General features: G+C 36.2%; 2 protein-coding genes across 2 annotated transcripts; both read right to left on the bottom strand.

Annotated features, from left to right (window-relative positions):
* Positions 1-6,666: 6,666 nt before the first annotated feature.
* LOC133877901 (tropinone reductase homolog At2g29150-like) lies at positions 6,667-10,483 on the bottom strand. The gene is made up of 5 exons (XM_062316353.1): positions 10,142-10,483; positions 8,207-8,414; positions 7,488-7,707; positions 7,266-7,372; positions 6,667-7,054 (listed from the first exon to the last, which is right to left on the bottom strand). Exons 1-5 carry the CDS (start codon positions 10,231-10,233, stop codon positions 6,869-6,871), a joined length of 813 nt encoding a protein of 270 aa, XP_062172337.1. The 5' UTR covers positions 10,234-10,483; the 3' UTR covers positions 6,667-6,868.
* Positions 10,484-14,232: 3,749 nt separating this feature from the next.
* LOC133878523 (tropinone reductase homolog At2g29150-like) lies at positions 14,233-17,435 on the bottom strand. The gene is made up of 5 exons (XM_062317083.1): positions 17,283-17,435; positions 16,564-16,771; positions 15,031-15,250; positions 14,806-14,912; positions 14,233-14,594 (listed from the first exon to the last, which is right to left on the bottom strand). The coding sequence occupies exons 1-5, from the start codon at positions 17,363-17,365 to the stop codon at positions 14,409-14,411; spliced, it is 804 nt and encodes a 267-aa protein (XP_062173067.1). The 5' UTR covers positions 17,366-17,435; the 3' UTR covers positions 14,233-14,408.
* Between the last annotated feature and the right edge of the window lie 2,785 nt (positions 17,436-20,220).

Here is a 20,220-nt window from a genome sequence, read left to right as displayed (position 1 = left end):
CTTATTGGTACTTGAGTTTTACGTGATTTTAAATTTAGTACCTCAGTTTTGTTTTGTATCATAGGTGGTACCTGAATTAAGGGTAAAAACCCATTTGGTACCTCTGTTAGATTTTCCGTCTGAATTTTAACGTCTCGCCACGTGTCAACCGCCGAGGTTGACACGTGGCACTACATAAAAAAAAATTAAAAATTAAAAATTGAAATCTTTAAAAAATGATTAAAAATAATAAAATTTTAAAAAAGAAAATTAAAAAAAGAAAAAAGAAGAGGGGTGGCTGAGCCACCCCCTTGGCTGGTCTGGCCAGTATGGGGTGGCCGAACCACCCCATGGGGGGTGGTTCGGCCACCCCATGGTAGAAAAAAAGAAAAAAATTATGCGTTTTGGCCGGCCTGGGGTGGCCGAACCACCCCCGTGGCCCATGGGGGTGGTTCGGCCACCCCCAAAGGCAAACCCTCAATTTTTTTTTGATAAGTTTTGGCCCTTGGGGTGGCCGAACCACCCCCTAGGGCCACGGGGGTGGTTCGGCCACCCCAGGCCGGCTGGTCTGAGGGTGGCCGAACCACCCCCGTGGCCCTAGGGGGTGGTTCGGCCACCCCCAAGGGCAAACCCTCAATTTCTTTTTGGATGGGTTTTGGCCCTTGGGGGTGGCCGAACCACCCCCTAGGGCCACGGGGGTGGTTCGGCCACCCCAGGCCGGCTGGTATGGGGGTGGCCGAACCACCCCCGTGGCCCTAGAGGGTGGTTCGGCCACCCCCAAGGGCTAACCCTCAATTTTTTTTTTTTTTTTTTTTTTTTGGGTTTTGGCCCTTAGGGGTGGCCGAACCACCCCCTAGGGCCATGGGGGTGGTTCGCCCACCCCCATACCAGCCGGACTGGGGGTGGCCGATCCACCCCCGTGGCCCTAGGGGGTGGTTCGACCACCCCCAAGGGCCAAAACCCATAATTTTTTTTTTCTTTTTTTCTCTTTTTCTACCATGGGGTGGCCAAGCCACCCCATGGGGGGTGGTTCGGCCACCCCAGACTGGCCAAACCGGCCAAGGGGGTGGCTGGGCCACCTCCTTGGCCAAAATGGGGGTGGCCAACCACCCCCATGGTGGCCAAGGGGGGTGGCTCAGCCACCCCTCTTCTTTTTTCTTTTTTTAATTTTCTTTTTAAAATTTTATTATTTTTAAACATTTTTTAAAGATTTTAATTTTTAATTTTTAATTTTTTTTTATGTAGCGCCACGTGTCAACCTCGGCGGTTGACACGTGGCGAGACGTTAAAATTCAGACGGAAAATCTAACAGAGGTACCAAATGGGTTTTTACCCTTAATTCAGGTACCACCTATGATACAAAACAAAACTGAGGTACTAAATTTAAAATCACGTAAAACTCAGGTACCAATAGGGTATTTAACCCAAAGAATTAATTGCACCCCGTCATGCGTATGGTATCATATATATGGTTTAACGGATTAGGATCGTCTATAATTATTATTTTTTTAAAATTTGAAAGAATTCAAATTGGCGATTATGAGAGATGGCTTAAGAACTCACCTGACTGGATAAGTGATTAGACAGTCTAATTTTTATTTTGGTCAGTAAGGTCTTATAAGTGGTTTCTCACAATCATTTGTCCAAATTCTCTTAAATTTAGACAAATAATTATAGACAATCATAATCCTGTTTTTAACTATCAAATACGTACATTTTGATACCAATAAGGTATTACATGTCTACAATTCTCAAAATTCATAGTTTTTTGTTTTCTTTTATTGTATATGGTACATTCATTCTCAAAAATTCGGTGTGCCTAGTGTATTGAACATTCAAGAATGAATCACATCAGATCTGAATATCCGTATTTCAACGTTCAGTCCAAATGAATCAAAATTGTAAATGTTCATTCCTGTGATTTTTCCTTTCACATGCATTAGAAGGTTTTCCACACGTAAAAATCTCAACGGCTTGCTTTAGGTTAACCCGTTTGATTTACTAATTTGCATTGTTGGTTGATTTGCACGAAAAAAAAAAAAAAAAAAAAAAAAAAAAAAAAAAAAAAAAAAAAAAAAAGAAAGAAAGAAAGAAAGAAAGAAAAAAAGAAGGTAAATAGATTTAGATGTGTGTTTTGTTGTAACAGAGGCACCAAAATAAATTAAGAAGTAAAGATCAAAAAACAACTGAGCTCTCATTCCTTTATATAGGCAAGCTTCACTAACCCATCTTAAATGTCCAACTACTCATGTGCAATTAAGATGCCCAACTCTCAACCATGAGCCTCTCAACTACCCATGTAATTAAGATGCCCAACTCTCAATTATGAGCTTCTCAACTACCCATGTAATTAAGATGTTAAACTCTTCAACCATGAGATAGCAAGACTAATTGACGGGTGACAAGTCAAAATCCAACAATTCTTCACCTTAACTTGAAAACCATTAAGAACGTATCTCCGCCTTTTCAGGAAAACCATCCATCTGTCTTGTCTGAGACACTATCACAAGGCAGTTCCAATGCAGACCCTCCTGCATTCGCACAGCAACCCACACAAGGTAGCAACAGCTCCACCAATGCCCAGCCAGCACACTGCTACAGGTCTACCTCTTGCATGCATGTCACAGCAACCCTTTGTCCACTGCAGCATGCAAGCTTCATGCAGATAACTTGGACAACACCCATGACACGCTCACTGTCACCCACACAGCCACTTGGCACGCCCAACACTGGCATTCCCCACTGCAGTACTCAACCTTCATGCAAATCACTTGGGCAACACCCATGATAGGCTCCTTGCCTCACTCAAGGCCCTTCTGCATGCCCATCATCATGCAGAAGCCATCTAGTGCACTCATTGCACCCTAGCACAGCAGGTTCGCTTGGGCAGGACATCATAGACGCCATGTGGCCCCTCTCAGCAGCATCCAACAACAAGGGTCAAGTCAGCATGCAATCAAGGGCTTGGGCCATGCCCAACCCACTCATAAGCCACACCAACAAGTCTTGCGCCCCACAGCAGCTCTTGGGCCCCATCAACATAGGCCATGCACCTTACATTGGCCACACCAACTGATTCTTTGCAGCATCCTTAGCCCTTCTCCAAGCACCTTCCCTAAACTATCAACACACAAGGTTAGGCCCCAACCCAACTATCCAGCAAGTGGCTGGGCCATGTGCCCTCCATGGACCCAGCAGCATCCCTGTTGCACCCATGGCATGCCTTCCTCATGCCATGGCTCGGCAGTCAACAAGGGTGCAAGGCACACACCCATGCTGCAGCGCCACAATCATGTCAAGTTTCTGACAAACCACCCACGCTTCTTAAATTCGACGTCCTCGTCGAACCGGTGGATGAATTCTCCGGGACCTTCACCCAGTCCTTTTTTGAAGCAGTTTGAGACAACTCCAACACGGCCTTGGCTTGTCCAAAAGTTTCGAAAGTCTGCCCCATCATCTTCTCCAACTTCTGCCTCTGTTGCTCCTCAATCACTGTTTCACCAGCAAGGTGATACAGATTTTCCATCTTGCTGCCTTTCATTACGACCAGAGCACCACAAATAACCGTCAGAACTCCATTTTGATGCACGATCTTTCAACTGATGGTGTCTAGAGCACTCGTGGAGATTAGATTTTTCTTCAGTTCTGGAATATGTCTTACCTCCGTAAGTGTTCTCACAATTCCGTCGTGCATTTTGATTTTGATTGTTCTGATCCCCAATATTTTACAGGCCATGTCATTGCCCATCAAAACAGTGCCTTTAGTACTCTTGTAAGAAGCAAACCAATCCCGGTTGGGACATAAATGAAACGAACATGCGGAATCAAGAACCCAACCTTTGGAAATGCTAGAAGATGATGCGGCCAAAACATTTCCGTCGTCATCAGAATCGCCTTCTGCTACAGCTACATTACCATCATTAGAGACTTTCTCTTACCCTTTATTTTTGAGCTCAGGACAATTTTTCCGAAAATGCCCTTCCTTGTGACACTCGAAACATTTTAGTTTCTTTTTTCTGGACTATGATTTGGATCGTCCTTTTACAACCAGTCCTTCACCCGAGCTTTATGCAACACCTTCAGACACCATTTTCTTTAATTCTTTGGAGTTTAGGGCTGCTTTCACATCTTCTACAGATAGAATTTCTCTACCATAAATCATGGTATCGACAAAGTGCTCATATGAAGGTGGTAAAGAACACAGAAGGGCAATAGCTTGATCCTCGTCCACAATTTTAACATCAATGTTTCTCAAATCAACAATCACTCGATTGAATTTATCAAGATGATCCTTAACTGACATACTTTCATGCATATGAAGTGTGGCCAACCGCTTCTTCAAATACAAGCGAGCTGTGAGTGATTTGGTCATGTACAAGCTCTCTAGCTTCAACCACAACTTGGCAGCTGTGTCTTCTTCTACTACTTCGCGTAGTACTTCATTGCTCAAGCACAACTGAATTGCACTGTGTGCCTTTTCCAAGATCTCTTCATTCTCATCTCCAGTCAATGATTCTGGCAGTGCATCCTTTCCCTTTAGCGTCTTGGACAGCCCTTGTTGCACTAACAAGGCCTTCATCCTAACCCGCCAGAGGTTGAAGTCGTTTCTTCCATCGAACTTCTCAATATCGAATTTTGCCGCCATCTTTTGTCGAATCTGTCAATACTGTGAACAATATCTAGACAGATAAAACCCAGCTTGATATAACCTAGCTCTGATACCAATTTGTTGTAACAGAGGCACCAAAATAAATTGAGAAGTAAAGATCAGGAAACAAAACTACCAAAATTGACACAAGAATTTAAGTGGTTCAGCCCAACTTGGCCTACGTCCACTGGAGAAGACAAATCAAGATCTTTCACTATGAAAATCAAGGGAGATACAAATAGTGGCTCATACCCAAAGACCGAAGTATACCCAAAACAACACTTGATTGTGTTTCTACAAAGAGAATTTTCTCACTCTCTCAAATGGCTCACTTGAGCTTTGGATATTCTTTCTCTCACTATTCTCTGGCTCTCTTGTAGTTGAATTCACAAATGAGCTCTCATTCTTTTATATAGGCAAGATTCACCAACCCATCTTAAATGCCCAACTACCCATGTGCAATTAAGATGCCCAACTCTCAACCATGAGCCTCTCAACTACCCATGTAATTAAGATGCCCAACTTTCAATTATGAGCTTCTCAACTACCCATGTAATTAAGATGTTAAACTCATCAACCATGAGATAGCAAGACTAATTGATGGGTGACAAGTCAAAATCCAACATGTTTCTGATTAGTGTTCACCCTGAAAATAGGAAAATTATTTTGCTACATACGTCTAAAGTAAATTTAGTGTCTCATCCCATACGATGATTCTCCAAAAAATTCAGACAACTAATTAAAGAAAGACATGGTCCATTAATTTGCATTGTTTCTCTTCTAACCTCTCCATGAACGTTAATACCTTCTATTAAGATGATTGAGTGTGGAGATTGAAAAATAAAGATTCTTTTATATGTGTGTGTGATCAACCAATAAACTAAAATATAAAATTTAGAATGTAAAAAACACAAATATTTTGGCGACAAAGTGAAAACTTCTTATACTAAAGAAACCACTTCGGGGCAGCCAAATCTACGCAATCCACTATTCAGAAGAAAAAGTTAATTATAAAGCAGTCATACTCACATACCTATAATGCAATAGTCGTACCTTTAACTCTAACATGTACCTATACGTAAACGCTTCTCAACCAGACTTCCTATCTGAAGAGTTATTCAATGAATTTCTTTAACTTAGAGCTTATCTCTAAGTTAGACTTCAATGGTTGATCAAATCACACAAATACTCTAAAGAGAGTTAGCACATCTAATAGTTTCTGTCTAAACACCCTCTCTTAGCACACTGAAATTCAATATTGAATTCTTACAAAACCACAGCCTAGGAGCCCCTTTAAATAGGCTTTAGAAAACTTAATTTGACAACAAACTCGATTTTCCTAGCGGTGTCCAGACAGGACATTGGGCGTTCGGACGGTAAGCAGCAATTATGCATAAGTTGCTGAAGCACGTTTGGACAGCTTGCCCTAGTGTCCGGACAGTTGTGTAGAACAATTCCACTGTTCCCAGCTACCGCATTTGTGTCCTGATACTTGTGCGAACATATGCTCTCTGTGGGTCGCATCTGTTGGGTCGTCCGGACGGCTATGCGAACACCAAGTCCATGTGATTTGCGTCTGCTACGTTGTTTGGACAAGATGAAACACTAGCTAGCGTCCGGACGCTTCCATTGAGTCATCCGGACAATCACAATGGAAAATAGTTTTTGACATATGTAAAGTTGTCAGAATCTTCCATTTCTCGAATAGTATACTGCAAAAATTGCCTTCTAAAATTCTTTCCATGCTGGAATAAATATTCTGTATTAATAATTGAATTTGACTCTGAATTACGGTATTCCTGAAAAGTCAATGACCAGGAAAAAAAAAAAAAAAAAAAAAGAAGTTTTTATTTATCAAAATGTAACCAATAAAACAAACAGAGATGATCACAATTGTTATACTTTGATCCTCCCTTAAAACATGTCCTCAATATCAGATCCCCATGACCACCTGTAATATTGTAGTAAAGGGACCCCAAAAGGCTTGGGATGGATTATGTGTAAATTTTCCTATGAGTTTCCCGAAAAAAAAAAAAACAGAAAGACAAAAGAGATGTGCATATATGAAATTTTTTTGTTGTGTAATTAAGTTTTACAAGCTAGACTTATTCCTTTTGATCTTGAAAATAAAGTGGATTATAGTCTTTATAGACATCCCTCGACTCGATACAAATGTTGTACCAATAAGAACACATTCCAGTGGAGTGGCTGAACATCATTTTCTGCTGTTTCCAAGCATGCTCAGGGCAATGAGAAGCCATTTACTGTAAGTCCGCCATCAACGCAAATAGTCTGACCAGTTATGTAAGAAGCTGCAGGCAGGCATAGGAATGCCACCATGGAAGAAACCTCCTTTGGCTCTCCAACACGTCCAAGAGGAGTTCTAGAGACAACAGCCTCCAAAAGTTTTTCATTACCGCCCAGAAACTGCAAGAGAAAATAGATTCTTGTCATGTCTTAATCCCTCTATGACTATGTTCTGTCTGAATCCACCTGTAATCTGTCCGTATGTGGCTAACTGAAGAGTATATATATAACACAAACCCGAATGCTGAACAAAATGTTGACAATATTCTATAATGACCATATGTTAATTATCATCTTCAAATACCATCACAGACGAGGAAAAGAATCTTACCATTTCAAGTAGTGGGGTTCTGATCACCCAAGGTGCAATTGAGTTACTCCTTATGTTATCTTTCGCCCACTCACATGCCAAACTTCTTGCTAGCTGATTCATCGCTCCTAAAGATTAATATTAGACAAAAGTTGATCCGATTTATCTTTTGATGTCTCTCTTAAACTAATTATAACCCATAATTAAGCTTGCTATAAAAACCAAATAGTAGAATGAAATTACCTTTAGTTGCACCGTATATACTCGTTCCAGCATTTCCTGATACTACACTGGCAACAGAAGAAACGAAAACAATGCTTCCTGCTCCCGAAGCTCTCAGAAGAGGATAAGCAAGTTGGGACATGTGATAAGCAGATTCAAGATTGACAGACATGAGGAATGAGAAATCTTCAGCTGTGTACTCTAAGGTCGTTTTTATTATGTTGGTTCCCACATTGTTTATCTACAACCAAACATCAGAGTACAATAGCCCCATTAAGGCTTAGTAATTAATTAATAAAAGGTTTTGTGTGTGTATGTATATATATAAACTTGGGGTACAATACAGGGTTAAATACATTTTTTTTCACCATGAGCTAGCATGGGTTTTTAAGTTGTTCCTATGAACTAGCACTTGTCACACTCATCGCATTGAACTACCATTTTGTTACAAAAAGCTCCAACCATTAGAGAATTTCCTCGATCGTTAAATCAGAAGAAATATAAAACTAAATTTGGTTGTTATATGATGGATCTAAAAAAAAATATTGAATGTTCTTTTCTAAATCAAATGAGGGTCAATGATTTGAAAATAGAAATAGAAAAGAAAACATTACAGAATAAAATTCTTGACAGTTGGGTGTGAGAAGATAGGATGATCCTTACACTAGAGCAACTTTTGAACTTGCTGTAAATTGCCATGCAAAATGAGGCGAAGATAACAAAAGAAAGAGAGGTCTTACAAGGATGTTGAGTTTGCCATTAAATAGAGAAGAAACGGTGCTAATTAGTTCCTCTCGTTGGGTTCGAGACCCAACATCGCAGATTGAACCAGTGACTCGAAATCCCTTTGCCTTCCATTCATGTAAGCATTCATTAAGCTGCGCCTCATTTCGACAGCATGTATGAATAGTTGCCCCCAGGCCTGCCAATTCCTCCACAATTGCATACCTAAAAGCTGTACTAATTAAATTATAATAACCAAATTTTCACAAAACAAAAATAGTAGCACAAGTTATATATTTCATTGCAAAGCAACAATTTCCTTGGTCTAGAATGTGTTTTTTTTTTTTTGATGAATAAGCCAAGTTTATAACCACAAACAAAAGCTCTTTTGATTTCTGCAGAACCAGCAGAAAGCGGACAAAGAAACAAAATTCAAAGTCTTACAAACTAAAACAACTCTCACCTCACAACAACGAAACAAAACTAAACTAAAATCTGAACATCAATACCCCAATTACAGCAGATACTCTCCTTTCCCTTAGTCTTTTTAAATTTTCCTTTCCCCATTACACGACACTTACACCCCATTTTATTTTCTGTAGCAGCTGTGCTTCAGACAAAGGGTTATTACTATGTCTAAGAGCATTTCTTACGCCAAATATGATAGACAGTAGCTCCAAATGCTAGCCTACATACATGAGCTTTAAAAACTTTCCTTCTCCAGTTCTGCAGCCCTTCAAGAATCATATCATCCCAACAAATAGGAGGACTAGCCATACCACAAAGCTGCATAATTGACCTCCATGTTCTTCTACTGTAGCTACAAAAGAAGAAAAGATGAATGCATGCTTTGGAATTGCTAAAGGAAACCATACCATTTGCCACCACTCCACATCCGGATGTCTATCTCTAAGAGCTTCCCAAGTATCAGCACTACAATAATTCCCAGACTTAGACCATCCATTTCGGAATATCATTACCACCTAAAGTCACCATGGACAGTTTGCTTTGAATTTCCACAAGAGAATCAGACCTTGCCAGCCCCCAAAACCACTCACCATCTTTTATAACCGAAGACAGTCTAGCATCAAGCCAACTATGAGCAAAATAGATTACTCGATAACCAAACTCATAAAGCAAAACACCACCTGGATGCCACCAATCAGTCCAGAGATGGATCTTCCTACCATTGTCTACATCAAATTTCAAAAAAATAATTTAGTTCTACTCTTAACTTCATTAACTTAATTCCTCCAAGACCAAGAGCATGACTGAGGAACATTTACAAGCCAAAAGTTACTTCCTTTATGCAGATTACTATGAACCCAAGCAACCCATAGAGAGCCTGCTTTGGCAAAAAAGCTCCAAATGTGCCGCATAATTGAAGCACGATTCCACTCTTCCAACTTTTTAATACCCAAACCTCCCTCCCTCTTCGGATAACATCATAACTTCCAAGCTACTCTAGCTCGAGCTACACCCTCATCATTCACATTCCAAAGAAACCGACAAAGCTTTTGTTCAATCTATTTGATGATTCTTTTTGGAAGAATAAAAAATACATGTCCAATACACTTGAATGCTATATAAGACTGAGGTCATAAGCTGCAATCTGCCAGCAAATGACAACTTCTTAGAAATCCATAGTTTTTAGCCATAAAATCCAAAGAGCAAAAGAGTTCTTGTGGGGGAAGCCATGGGAGAGGCTGAAGAGAGTTGGATTAAGAGAGAAGAGCAAACCAAGCTATAATTTTGTTGATAAATTGGGAATAATGGGGAAAGGGGATAAATCCACAAAACCAGGTTGAGAGAGCAAGAGTTGCAATGAATGTCGATTTAGATGGGTATTTATTTATTAGTTTATTTATCTATCTTTTAGAAATCTTCAGAAATTAGAAGCCGGAAACAGAAACAAGAAAGAGAGTATTAGCCTATTAGGCAGAGAAACGAACCCGATTCCTTTAGTTCCACCAGTGACAAGGGCAGTCATTCCCTGAAGAGACCACCTGCTTTCTCTGTTACCAATTTCTGCCGCAGCTGCCATTTGATCCCTCTTTGTTGCCACCGCTCATATACCTAAACCAGTGCTTCTCCCAACGGATTATATATAATTATGGCGTTATTTGTGGGAAGAACATTAGCGGTTACGTAGAGCTTACGCAAAACAAAAATCATTGCAGGGTTGCCGGCCAACTGTGCTTCTCCCAGTGGATTACATATATAGCTTTATTGGTCGGAACTCGGAGGAACATTATGGTTAAGTAGTTGCCGGCCTATTGTGAATCTGTAGATCCCACAAAATTTGTCTTCTCTGTTTTCCCTTAAGCAATGGAGTAATTCTACCGTAATTAGGGCTTGTTTGGTAAAGAAAAATACAGAACAAAGGAATATGTTATTAATTTTAAAATTAGTAAAAAGTGATGTTGTGATATAAAATAAAAAGAATTTATATAAAAAAGTAAAAAAATTTTGTATTATAGTGAATTTTTTTATTTAAATAATAATAAAAAATTATTAATATGATATAAAAATTAAAAATATTTTGATGTTAATTATTATTGAAAAATATAAAAATAAAATAAAAAATATGTAAATAGTAACCAGCACTATCCTAAAATGGAGCTTAACAAACAAGCCGACGCGAGCTACAGGTGTCCATAGAATTACTCCTTGCTTTCCCCTATCCAATCATGGATAAAGATCAGGTACAAATACAATATTATTATATTCCTGTAGGAAAATGTTAGATTTACAACACCAATACAACAACTGTACAACAATCTCTCACATGAGAGTGAATCTCACATATTGGGGCCCACCCTCATGTGAGGGATTGTTGTACAGTTGTTGTATTAGTGCTGTACAAGAATTAAATCTCATTCCTGTACTATTGCACCCTGCCAAACGTAAGTATTGTTACATTTATTTAATAAATTAAATTAAATTCTTTATTTATTTCAAATAGTTATGAAATTTATTTAATTTTAGGATTGGGAGGTTACAAAAGAAATTTAAAGATTTTGTGGTTAGAAAATAGTTTAATATGATATTCAAGGATTTTGTGGTTACAGGAGAGGTTAATTTTTTTTTTTTTTTTTTGACATGTCCACACAAGAAGAGGAGAGAGAATTCAAACTAATGACTTCCGCTTTATAAGGCGTGATCCCCAGCCGATTGAGCTACCCCTAAGAAAGGTTAATTAATATGCTATCGAAGATGTCCATTAAGTTATTTTGACCACTTCGATTTTGGACCATTAGATTGTCCAAAATGATTATAAATATGACTCTTTGGTCATATGCAAAAGACACACAAGCATACAGTTTCTTTCTATCCTACAAATTTCTTTTGTGCAATTTTTCATAACTGTGTTTTTTGTTATTCTAGAATTACATTTTGGGCTTTATTGTATCCTGAGACTATTCTATCATATATCCTTAACACTTGAAAGTGGATAAAATACGTTCTAAAAATATCGTCGTTATGATTGAGCGTTGAAGTCTAAGTTTCATATTTCTTAGTTGGCTTAATTTACAAATCAATCCCTAGAGTCAAATTTTGTTAAAAATTTTGACAGATTTCGTTAAATGCCACGTAAGCGCCACGTCAAGGCTAATAAGATTGCGACACGTCTTCATCTTAATAAAAAAAATATAAATATATTAATAAATAAATAAATAAATCTTATTTTTTTAAAAAATAATTAAAATTAAAAAAAATTTAAAAAGGTTTTACTCATTTATATTTATTTATTTCTAAATGATTTGTACAAATGATTTATTTATATTTATATTTATTATTTTATAATTTTTTTAAAAATATGTACAAATTAAAGTTATTCCACAATGGCCAATGGTGCATTTTTCTCTATTCTTTATATATTTCCGACTAGTATCACATGTTCCTTTTTAGGCCCCCCCCCTTTTTTTTTTTTCTCTCCATAGGAGCTAAAATGATTTTTTTACTACAGATAATAAAAAAATCAACACTGTGCTAAAGTGAATAGCAATAGTGAAGTGTTGAATTTTTTATTATCTCTCCCGTAGTCTCCTCTCTCCTCTCTCTCTCTCTCTCGAGTAATAAAAAGTGATTAATGTGATATAAAGTAGAAATAGTTTATATAAAAAAAGTGAAAACAATTTGTATTATAGTGAGTTTTTTTATTTAAATAGTAACAAAAAATTGTTGATGTGATATAAAAAATGAAAAAGTTAATGGTCCGTTAGATGTTGGATTTTGAAATTAGAATTAAATTCTTATTTTGTTTGCAAATTTTGAGGCAAATAAAATGTGTTTGGGTGATGAGTAGAATTTAAATTCTTTTTGAAATTGTGTTTGGGTGTTAGATTTTTTAGATTGAAAAATGGTATTTTTTATTGATAGGAAATGATTGGAGGTATGAAAAGTTGTGTATAATTATTGATGTTATGAAAAGTATGGTGAAATAATGATTGAAATAATAATAATTTATTATATAAAACTATTAACAAATATTATTTAATTATTATTTGTGTTTAGTGGGTGTACTTTGCTGTCGTCAGTGGGACCCACGCGTAAAGTATGAGTTTTTTAAAAGAGAAACGCTTGCTTTTCGGGTTCTTTTTCCGGTTTGGATTCAAATACCCGGAAATTGGAAAAAATTTGAAGAGAATTACGATTATCTTTGGATTCCAAATGAACCATAAGAATGTTTTGAAGTTGATAGATTTTAAGAGAAGTAAAAAACTGATTTGCCTATTGATTGATGAAGATTGTAAAAAGTCATTGTTGAAGCCAAACTCAAAACTTGTCAGTTGATGGTTTTGTTTATTTGTTGCAGAACAATCTCAAACTCTGTTCTATTCTATTTGTTTTATTCCAAAGCCTGGCCTGATACCATTGAAAGAACTCCATAGAAAATATGAGTAATGCCATATACACTTTTATGCCATAATGATGCCGTAGTTAGTCTTAACTAACCATTTTTATTTTTTATTTTTTATTTTTTTTTGAAAAAAAATTCTAAGGGTAAAGGGTTGATTAGGGTTGCAACATCATTGTGTGATAGTTATAAAATAAAAATGTAATAAATATTATTACTCCTTGAAAATAGAATGCAAGTGTGGGGATGATTAAGTTATTACCTTCTATAGAGATGATTGAGTGTGGGTATGACCATACTTTTTATAGTGTGATCCTCCCTTAAAACACGTCATCAATATCATATCAACTTGGCCTTCTATAATGTACTACAGGGATCCCAAAGGGCTTGGGGTGTATTATGAGTTAATTTGCTACTTATTGGAACAAGTGTCTCATATTCTTTTGGCCATATACACTTTTATGCCATAATGATGCCGTAGTTAGTCTTAACTAACCATTTTTATTTTTTATTTTTTATTTTTTTTTGAAAAAAAATTCTAAGGGTAAAGGGTTGATTAGGGTTGCAACATCATTGTGTGATAGTTATAAAATAAAAATGTAATAAATATTATTACTCCTTGAAAATAGAATGCAAGTGTGGCGATGATTAAGTTATTACCTTCTATAGAGATGATTGAGTGTGGGTATGACCATACTTTTTATAGTGTGATCCTCCCTTAAAACACGTCATCAATATCATATCAACTTGGCCTTCTATAATGTACTACAGGGATCCCAAAGGGCTTGGGTTGTATTATGAGTTAATTTGCTACTTATTGGAACAAGTGTCTCATATTCTTTTGGGCATAGAGAGTAATACGAGAGTACCAGAGTATTTTGAAATTTTTCATATTTGTCCGTACAGTAGGGTTTTATTATAAATATGTTATGATGTAATCCTAAATCATTATTGAATATAACCACACTCCTATGAATGTAGGCACATTGTCGAACCACGTAAATCTGAATCTTGTTTTTCTTACTCTCTCTCTTTTCGATTTCATATTATTCATTATTGTTATGCACGGTAACAACACTATTTGTTTTCGATATATATTAAAAAAAAAAAAAAAAAAAAAGAAGGGAAAAAAAAGAAGAAGAAGAAGAAGATAAAAGAGATGTGCATATATATATATATATATATATATATATATATGAAATTTCATTGTGTAATTAAGTCTTACACGACTTATTGCTTCTGAACTTGAAAGTAAAGTGGATTATAGACATCATACCCCTCGATACAAATGTCGTAACAATAAGAACACATTTCCAGTGGGGTGGCTGAACATCATTTTCTGCTGTTTCCAAGCATGCTCAAGGCAATGAGAAGCCATTTACTGTAATTCCGCCATCAACACAAATAGTCTGACCAGTTATGTAAGAAGCCGCAGGTAGGCATAGGAATGCCACCAAGGAAGAAACCTCATTTGGCTCTCCAGCACGTCCAAGAGGAGTTCTAGAGACAACAGCCTCCAATAGTCTTTCATTATCGCTCAGAAACTGCAAGAGAAAATAGATTATTGTCATGTCTTAATCCCCCTATGACTATGTTCTGTCTGAATCCACCTGTAATCTGTCCGCATGTGGCTAACTGAAGAGTAAACAGCAGGAACACTAATGCTGAGCAAAATGTAATATATATTCTACAATGACCATATGTTAATTACCATCTTCAAGCTAGTACCATCACAGACAAGGAAAAGAATCTTACCATTTCAGCCAACGGGGTTCTGATCACCCAAGGTGCAATTGAGTTACTCCTTATGTTATCTTTCGCCCACTCACATGCCAAACTTCTTGCTAGCTGATTTATCGCTCCTAAAGATTAAGCTTAGATAAAAGTTGATCAGAGCCTTTAATGTCTCTCTTAATTAAACTGATTATAATAACCCATAATTAAGCTTGCTAGAAAAATCAAATAGTAGAATGAAATTACCTTTAGCTGCACTGTATATAGTCGTTCCAATATTTACTGATACTACACCGGCAACGGAAGAAACGAAAACAATGCTTCCTGCTCCTGAAGCTCTCAGAAGAGGATAAGCAAGTTGGGACATGTGATAAGCAGATTCAAGATTGGTAGACATGAGGAATGAGAAATCTTCAGCTGTGTTCTCTAAGGTCGGTTTTATAATGTTGATTCCCACATTGTTTATCTACAACCAGACATCAAAGTACAACACCCGTATTAAGGCTTAGTAATTAATTAATAAAAGCTTTTGTGTGTGTATGTACGTGTATATATATAAAATATACGGTTGAATACCTTTTTTTTCTTTTTCTTTTTGTTTTTTTTTCCATGAATTAATACGGGTTTTTAATAGGGTTGGCAATTTGAGTTGCCGTGTCGGGTTCTGGTCGATCCGGTTGACCCGCCAACCTAAACACAACATGATTAGCTAAACGGGTTGGTGGGTCAACCTATTTAGCTAATCGGGTAATAAACGTGTCATAAACGAGTTGGCATGTCAACTATTTAACCCATTTATAAACATGCAACCCGTTTATAACCCAAACCCGTTTAGCTTAAACTCAAAGCCAATTTTGTGTTGTGTTAGTGTCAGATTCGCGGGTCGTGTCAAAAATTGTCAACTCTAATTTTTTAAGTTGTTACCATTTTGTTACAAAAGGCCTTACCATTAGAGAGTCTCCTTGTAAAATCATCCAAAATGTGTGTTTTTTTAGATATTAACCAACTGAAACACCCTCAAATAAAAAATAAAAAATAAATAAATAACTAAAAAAAAAATTAAAAATAAATAAATAACTAAAATTGAACATAAACAAAAAAGAAAAAAGAAAAAAATGAAGAAGAAGAGGTGCCTGTCTAACCATCCCTAAAGGTGGCAAAGCCATCTTCAAACTCATAGAGGCAAGTGGTGCCACCCACAAATCAAATGGGATGGTCAACCCCAAACAACTGTTTGGCAATGGAACAGCCATTTAAATTTTTTTTTCTTCCCTTTTTTGGTTGGCGGGGACCCCCCAATTCTTAAACACACCTAAAAGTGGTTTGAGTAAGTGTTGGGAGTGGTCGAGCCACCTCGAATTAAATTTGGTGTTTGACGCACCCCAAATTGGTGTCTTGGGCGCAGCCCATCGACCCACCCCATTAAAATACCTGGGAGTAGTTTAGCTAGGTGTTAGAGGTGGCCAAGCCACTATTGAGTTTTTTTCTTCTTTTTTTTTTTTTTTTGTAAAAAAAAAATTAAGGGTATTTGTTAAAACTAATTTGTTGTTATATATATGATGGATCTACAAAAAAAAATATTGAATGCCCTTTTCTAAATCAAATTAGGGTCAATGATTTTAAAATATAAATGGTAAATAAACCATCAAAGAATAAAATTATTGACAGTTGGGTGCTAGAAGATAGCTAGGATGATCCTTACACTCGAGCAACTTTTGAATATGCTGTAAATTGCCATGCAAAATGCCACGATGATAACGAAAGAAAGAGATGTCTTACAAGGATGTTGAGTTTGCCATTAAATAGAGAAGAGACAGTGCTAATTAGCTCCTCTCGTTGTGTTCGAGACACAACATCACAGACTGAACCAGTTACTTGAAATTCCTTTGTTTTCCATTCCTTTAAGCATTCATTGAGCTGTGCCTCATTTCGACAACATGTATGCACAGTCGCTCCCAAGCCAGCCAATTCCTCCACAATTGCATACCTGAATTAAAAGCCGTAGTAAATTATAATAACCAAATTTACAATAAAACAAAAATAAAAGCACAAGTTATGTATTTCATTGCAAAGCAACAATTTCCTAGCTGTAGAATGATTATGACAACAACCAAGAGACTTTCAAAATGATTTCCTACACATAAAACAATTACGTACCAAGAGAGTGTTTTTTTTTTTTTTTTTTTTTTTTTTTTTTTTTTTTTGTGCGTTTCGTTTTCTGATGAGAAAATAAATTAGATTTTTTTGGGGTAAATGTCAAGCCACGATTCATAATTCTTTGCCCCAATTTATATTTATATTTTTTTTTTAACAAAAAAGAAAATGAATAAATAAAGGGTTCACCGTTCATGAGTTCCAAAACAGAAGAGTATTTAGGCATAAAATCCAAAGAGCAAAAGAGTTTTCAGACGGGTGTTTATTTATCTATATATCTTTAACAAATCTTCAGTAATTAGAATTGATTTTGCATGGTGAAAACAGAAACAAGAAAAACGAACCCTATTCCTTTAGTTCCACCAGTGACAAGGGCGGTCATTCCCTGAAGAGACCACCTGCTCTCTCTGTTACCAATTTCTGCCATTTTATCTCTGTTTTGTTACCACCGCACATACGTACACCTTAACTCCTGCTTCTCCCAATGGATTATATAGAGTTATTGGTCGGAAGAACATTAGCGGTCACGTACGTAGATGCTTACGCAAAGCAAAAATTATTGCAGGGTTGCCGGCCAACTGTCAATTAATTTGGGGATCCCACTAAATTTGTCCTCTCTGTTTTCGATCCCTTATCCAATAATGGATAAAGTTCATGCATTTTAAAATATTTTTGGTTATTTTGGTAAATAAATTTGTTGAAATTGTTCAAAACGAGTCTACAGAGTTCAGACTCTAGTAGCATCTTCAGATTGGTGAAAAAATTTTAGTGAGTGAACAGTATTTACTAACAATATATGCATTGCTTGCTTACCAAAGAAATAAAAAACTATTAAAATCTTTAGTTTCTCTTTCTTCCTTTTTGTTTTTATTGAAAGCACATGACATTTTTTTGAAAAATATGATAATTAGGATAAGACAAATTTTTAAAAATATAACCGTAAGTATAAGACAAATATTTATAAATATTACTGGTAAGAAACGATAAACATTCAAAAATTTAGATGTTATTAGAGAAAGAATAAAGAAATCTTTGAAAAATAATATTTAAATAAAATAGTGAAAGTGAATAGCTAAAATGATAAAACTATTAAAGATGCTTTAAAAAAGTAAATAATTGAAGTAGAGAAAATGGATTTTTAACTATTTTAGTCAGGACAATTTTAGTTGGGAAAATTTTTAACTAAATTTTTTACTAACAGATAGATACTAAGATTATGTGGAGCTTATTCATTGATACCCGTAACATTTTTTTTTTTTATTAATTGTTTTAATCATCTTCAATGAATAAGCTCCACATCATCTTAGGATGCGTTTGGGATTGCGATTTTGTAGACAATAAGTGTGATTTTAAACCAAATCGCAGAACATAAATCGATTGGAAGCTGCGTTTTTAAAAATTACGATTTGAAAATGCAAAAAATTTGTTTTTTTAAATCGCAAGTAAGTTTTTTTGAAAACGCAAAATTTTAAAAGCTAATTTGCGATTTTATCAAACGCTTAACAGTGTTTTTAAAAATTACTTTTTTCAAATCGTAAATTTTAAAATCGTAATTTTAAATCGTACTTTTTGAAATTATAAACCCCAACAAACCCTTAATATCAATCTTTTACTAAAATTTAAGCATTTCTCATCATTTATCATCACTGTTTTGCAACCTAGCCAACCTAATTAGTCCAAAGTTGTAAACATCAAAATATGAAAGAAAAAACAAATAACAAAACGGTGGAGAGTTGAATTGAAGCGGGCCAATGGTGGGCCTTAGGTTTTTAAAATCATATTTAACTGATCTTCTAAGTTTTGGCGTTTTTCATTTCACTCATTTCATCTAAAATTGATTAGCTGGCATTAGTTAACCCATTAATGTCAATTGTCACGTAAGCAGTTTCGTTACGTCTCATGCCTAGTAATCCTTTATACCTAAAGCCACACGTCGCACATTCAGCCTGCCTTGGATTGCTCTCTTTGTTTTCAACCAATTGATTTCTCCCATTTACTCTCAACCCTTGATTCCTTATCTTCTCGATTCATCTACTCTCACACGTCGCACATTCAGCCTGCCTTGGATTGCTCTCTTTGTTTTCAACCAATTGATTTCTCCCATTTACTCTCAACCCTTGATTCCTTATCTTCTCGATTCATCTGCTCTCACACGTCGCACATTCAGCCTGCCTTGAACGCTTCCACACATTTCATTTTTCAAACTTCTGAAACCCTATCCCCCCCTTTCTCTCTCGCCTCCTTCTTCTCCTTCACTGAAACCCTAACTTGGCCTCCTCATTTCGCACCCCTCTTTTTTCTCCTAATGTTTTACCTCAAAAAAGAAAAACTCTTTTATTTTCTCCTCTTTTCACTCCTTTTGTCTTTTCTTACTTCTTCAATTTCCATAGCTGAAGAGCAACCATGCCCATATGGGATCATTTCCTACAAACCGGCTGAACATGCGTAGATCGGAGATGAAGAACTCGCTGGTTCGGATTGGCGGCGTGGAGGGAGAGTGGGTCAAGCGAGCGTTGACCGCCGTGATCCGGTCCTCGTCGCGCAACCTCCGGGGAGAAGAACCGACTTCCAACCCACTCCCAGCCGGCTCTTCATCATGTTCAAGGCCGAGGATCGCTGATTTTTTATTTTCCGGTGCGGATAGCCGCTGGTTATTACAAACCCAGTTAATTGGTTACCCGATTAGCCGAGCCGGATACCGGTTTTAGCCGATAACAACATAAACCAACTCCGGTTTTCATCCCTACATAAAACTTACAAGTAAAAATAAGATTTTTAAACCTAAGATATTTAGGGTGTATTTGGAATTAAGATTTTGTAGAGAAAAAAAAGTGATTTTAAACCAAATCAAAAAAATGTACATTATTTTTCAAAAACAAATTTTATTGATATTCGTAATTTTTTTGAAAACAAATTAAATTTTATCAATTTTTTTTTTTTAATTATTTTTCTTTAAAAGTTAAACTATCTAAATTTTTTTTTTTAAATTTTATTTTGTATCGAAATTTGCACAATAAATTATAGTTGAATTTAAAAAATTTCAAAAAATCAAACACAATAAATCGTGCCTTTAGGTAAATTGAAATCCATTGAAAATTAAAGAATTGTGATGCAATTTTTCATATTTTTTGGTTTAAGTAAATTGAAATCGATTGAAAATTAAAGAATTATGATTCAATTTTCCATATTTTTTGGTTAATATATTAGTTTGATATAACAATAGTACAACTTAGTTTATTTTTTTGGATATTGACTTCTTCCAAGTCAATATATATATATATA

This window comes from Alnus glutinosa, chromosome 9 (genome assembly GCF_958979055.1).
Source record: "Alnus glutinosa chromosome 9, dhAlnGlut1.1, whole genome shotgun sequence".
Classification (NCBI taxonomy): domain Eukaryota; kingdom Viridiplantae; phylum Streptophyta; class Magnoliopsida; order Fagales; family Betulaceae; genus Alnus; species Alnus glutinosa.
Note: the sequence above shows the minus strand (reverse complement) of the source record. Positions and strands in the feature narration are given on the sequence as shown.